Source organism: Papilio polytes, unplaced genomic scaffold (assembly GCF_000836215.1).
Source record: "Papilio polytes unplaced genomic scaffold, Ppol_1.0 DF823991.1, whole genome shotgun sequence".
Taxonomy (NCBI): domain Eukaryota; kingdom Metazoa; phylum Arthropoda; class Insecta; order Lepidoptera; family Papilionidae; genus Papilio; species Papilio polytes.
In genome coordinates, this window is record NW_013525213.1 from 2,901,562 (window position 1) to 2,903,605 (window position 2,044).

The window sequence follows — 2,044 nt, forward strand, 5'->3', positions numbered from 1 at the left end:
ACCAAAAATACATTTTTATCAAAAATCGAAACATCAAGATTACTCAAAATTGGTTAACTTTTGTATAATCCATGTAGGGGTCAAAATTATCACAAGTGATCCCGTCTATTACCTCTTTTATTTTTTGCTAGAGGGGAATGCCTTACGTATACTCTGTGCCTCGGGGCAGGCACGAGAGTTATGTGGGACTTCCCATAATGGGGCATACCAACTAAACCCCTCCGTTCCCTCCTGGCCTTTGGCTGGGCTACTAGAGCCTCACCGCCATGACAAGGCGGGAATCGTTGGTGGGGGTCTATTACCTCCTAATGGGAATACGTCTAATTATCAATAAACCTGTATAAGGCACTAGCTGTTGCGTGTTTTTAAAATCTACAAAATGTGTAGCCTGATTCAGGAACTAAAATAAAATGAGCAGTTTATTACAACAACAAATAAAGTTCAACCATGGAGCAAAAAAAAAAGTAAAATCACGAGCATTTTCGTGCGACTAAAACGCGGCCGGTGTTGGCTTGAGACACGTGACGTCATTCGTCACATTGATGTCAGATGTCGCTTCGATGTAAAAAACATTGGTTTTCAGAGTTACCTAAAACATGTTATAAATAGCGTTACGTTTTAGAAATTGGCGAGGGAACTAAAAAAAACACTTTTTAATGATTATCTTTCACTACTAAATCACAATATATCCAAAAAATCTATACAGGTATGTTTTTATAGCAGTAAAGTATACTTTTTATTTTATTTAATTTTATTTTAGTAGATAGGATGGAGTACAAATAACGTATTTATTGAATTATGAAAATAAACAAAATCAGATTAGCTGTAACTAGTAGTAATAGTACGTACTATTTGATATGTACTTGTATCTGCACATTACCTAGATGTTTTAAATGCTAAATATGAAGAAACTCGAATATTTTCCCATTCGGGAATTTTCCGGATAAAGTCCCATCTCGACAGCCGTAAGGCATTGTAAAATTTCAGAATCTTAATCATTTATATATGAAAATAAAATTTTTACGAGCCCAGTACCCGCTCCAGGTTGCTGCTGTTCTAGGTTTTTTTCCTTTATTTAAGGAATGTAATATACATATATATGTATTAAGTTAGTCATTTAACGGTTGACTATAACTGTACTCCGCAGGTGGGTCGTAACTAAAACTCTGCTCCCAGAGCTGCAGGACGATACTTACCTTCTAAAGTTTTATTGTTATACAATTAGAAACGAGTAGTACCATCAGTACAACAAGTACTAGCTAGTAGTAGTTTAGAAGGTAGGTGTCGTCCTGCGGCTCCAGGAGCAGAGTCTATAATTAGGTAAATAAATAACGAAATAAAATAAACTTCTTCATTACAAATATAATAATATTTATTACTTCTGTCAAGTAAGTTTTTACATTTAACAAGTATTCCTAATCTCAACACGGCCGCCGCGGCCACTAGAACGGGGCGCGCGGCCGCCGGCGCCTCTCGCCGCACCGCACACCGCACACCGCACGCCGCATACCGCACGCCGCACGCCGCACCACACACCACACACGCCATATTTACAACAAACGCGCAAGTATTCGAGACAAAGAGAGCACGAGCACGCGCACCACAACACAAACATTCGTCACATTTATTATGTATTTTAGACAAAAAGTAGGAAAAGATTGTAGACGTCCGATGACTCTTGTGAAACAAAAAAATAACAATTATATTAACAGAGTGGTTACAGTTAAAACGGAGGAGCGGATTTCAAAGCGATATGTATTAAATTTATTTATTAGAATAAACTCTGTGACTTGCTAGTCACTACTCATATATTTGGAATTTATAAAATTGAAGTAAACGGTTCCGGCGCAAACGCCGGCCACGCGCCTCGCCTCCGTCTACAATCACGTCACTTTCACTAATCACAATCACAAATGCACGCTAGGAATCAGTTTACATTTATGTTTTATAAATGCGGTAAACTCGACAAATTACACGAGCAATCTGAACTGTTACTTTACAAGATCAGTCAACTATGTCCAAGTACCGCGGGGCGGTGGCGGGG

The 2,044-nt window shown here is 38.5% G+C and overlaps 1 protein-coding gene across 1 annotated transcript in view; it reads right to left on the reverse strand.

Moving 5' to 3' along the window:
• Nucleotides 1–258: 258 nt before the first annotated feature.
• LOC106101292 (larval cuticle protein F1-like) overlaps nucleotides 259–2,044 on the reverse strand; it is an 18,473-nt gene continuing 16,687 nt past the window's right edge. Inside the window, exon 5 of the mRNA XM_013280459.1 lies at nucleotides 259–305. Within this exon, the coding sequence (XP_013135913.1) occupies nucleotides 259–305 (47 nt within the window). The remainder of the gene's footprint in view (nucleotides 306–2,044) is intronic.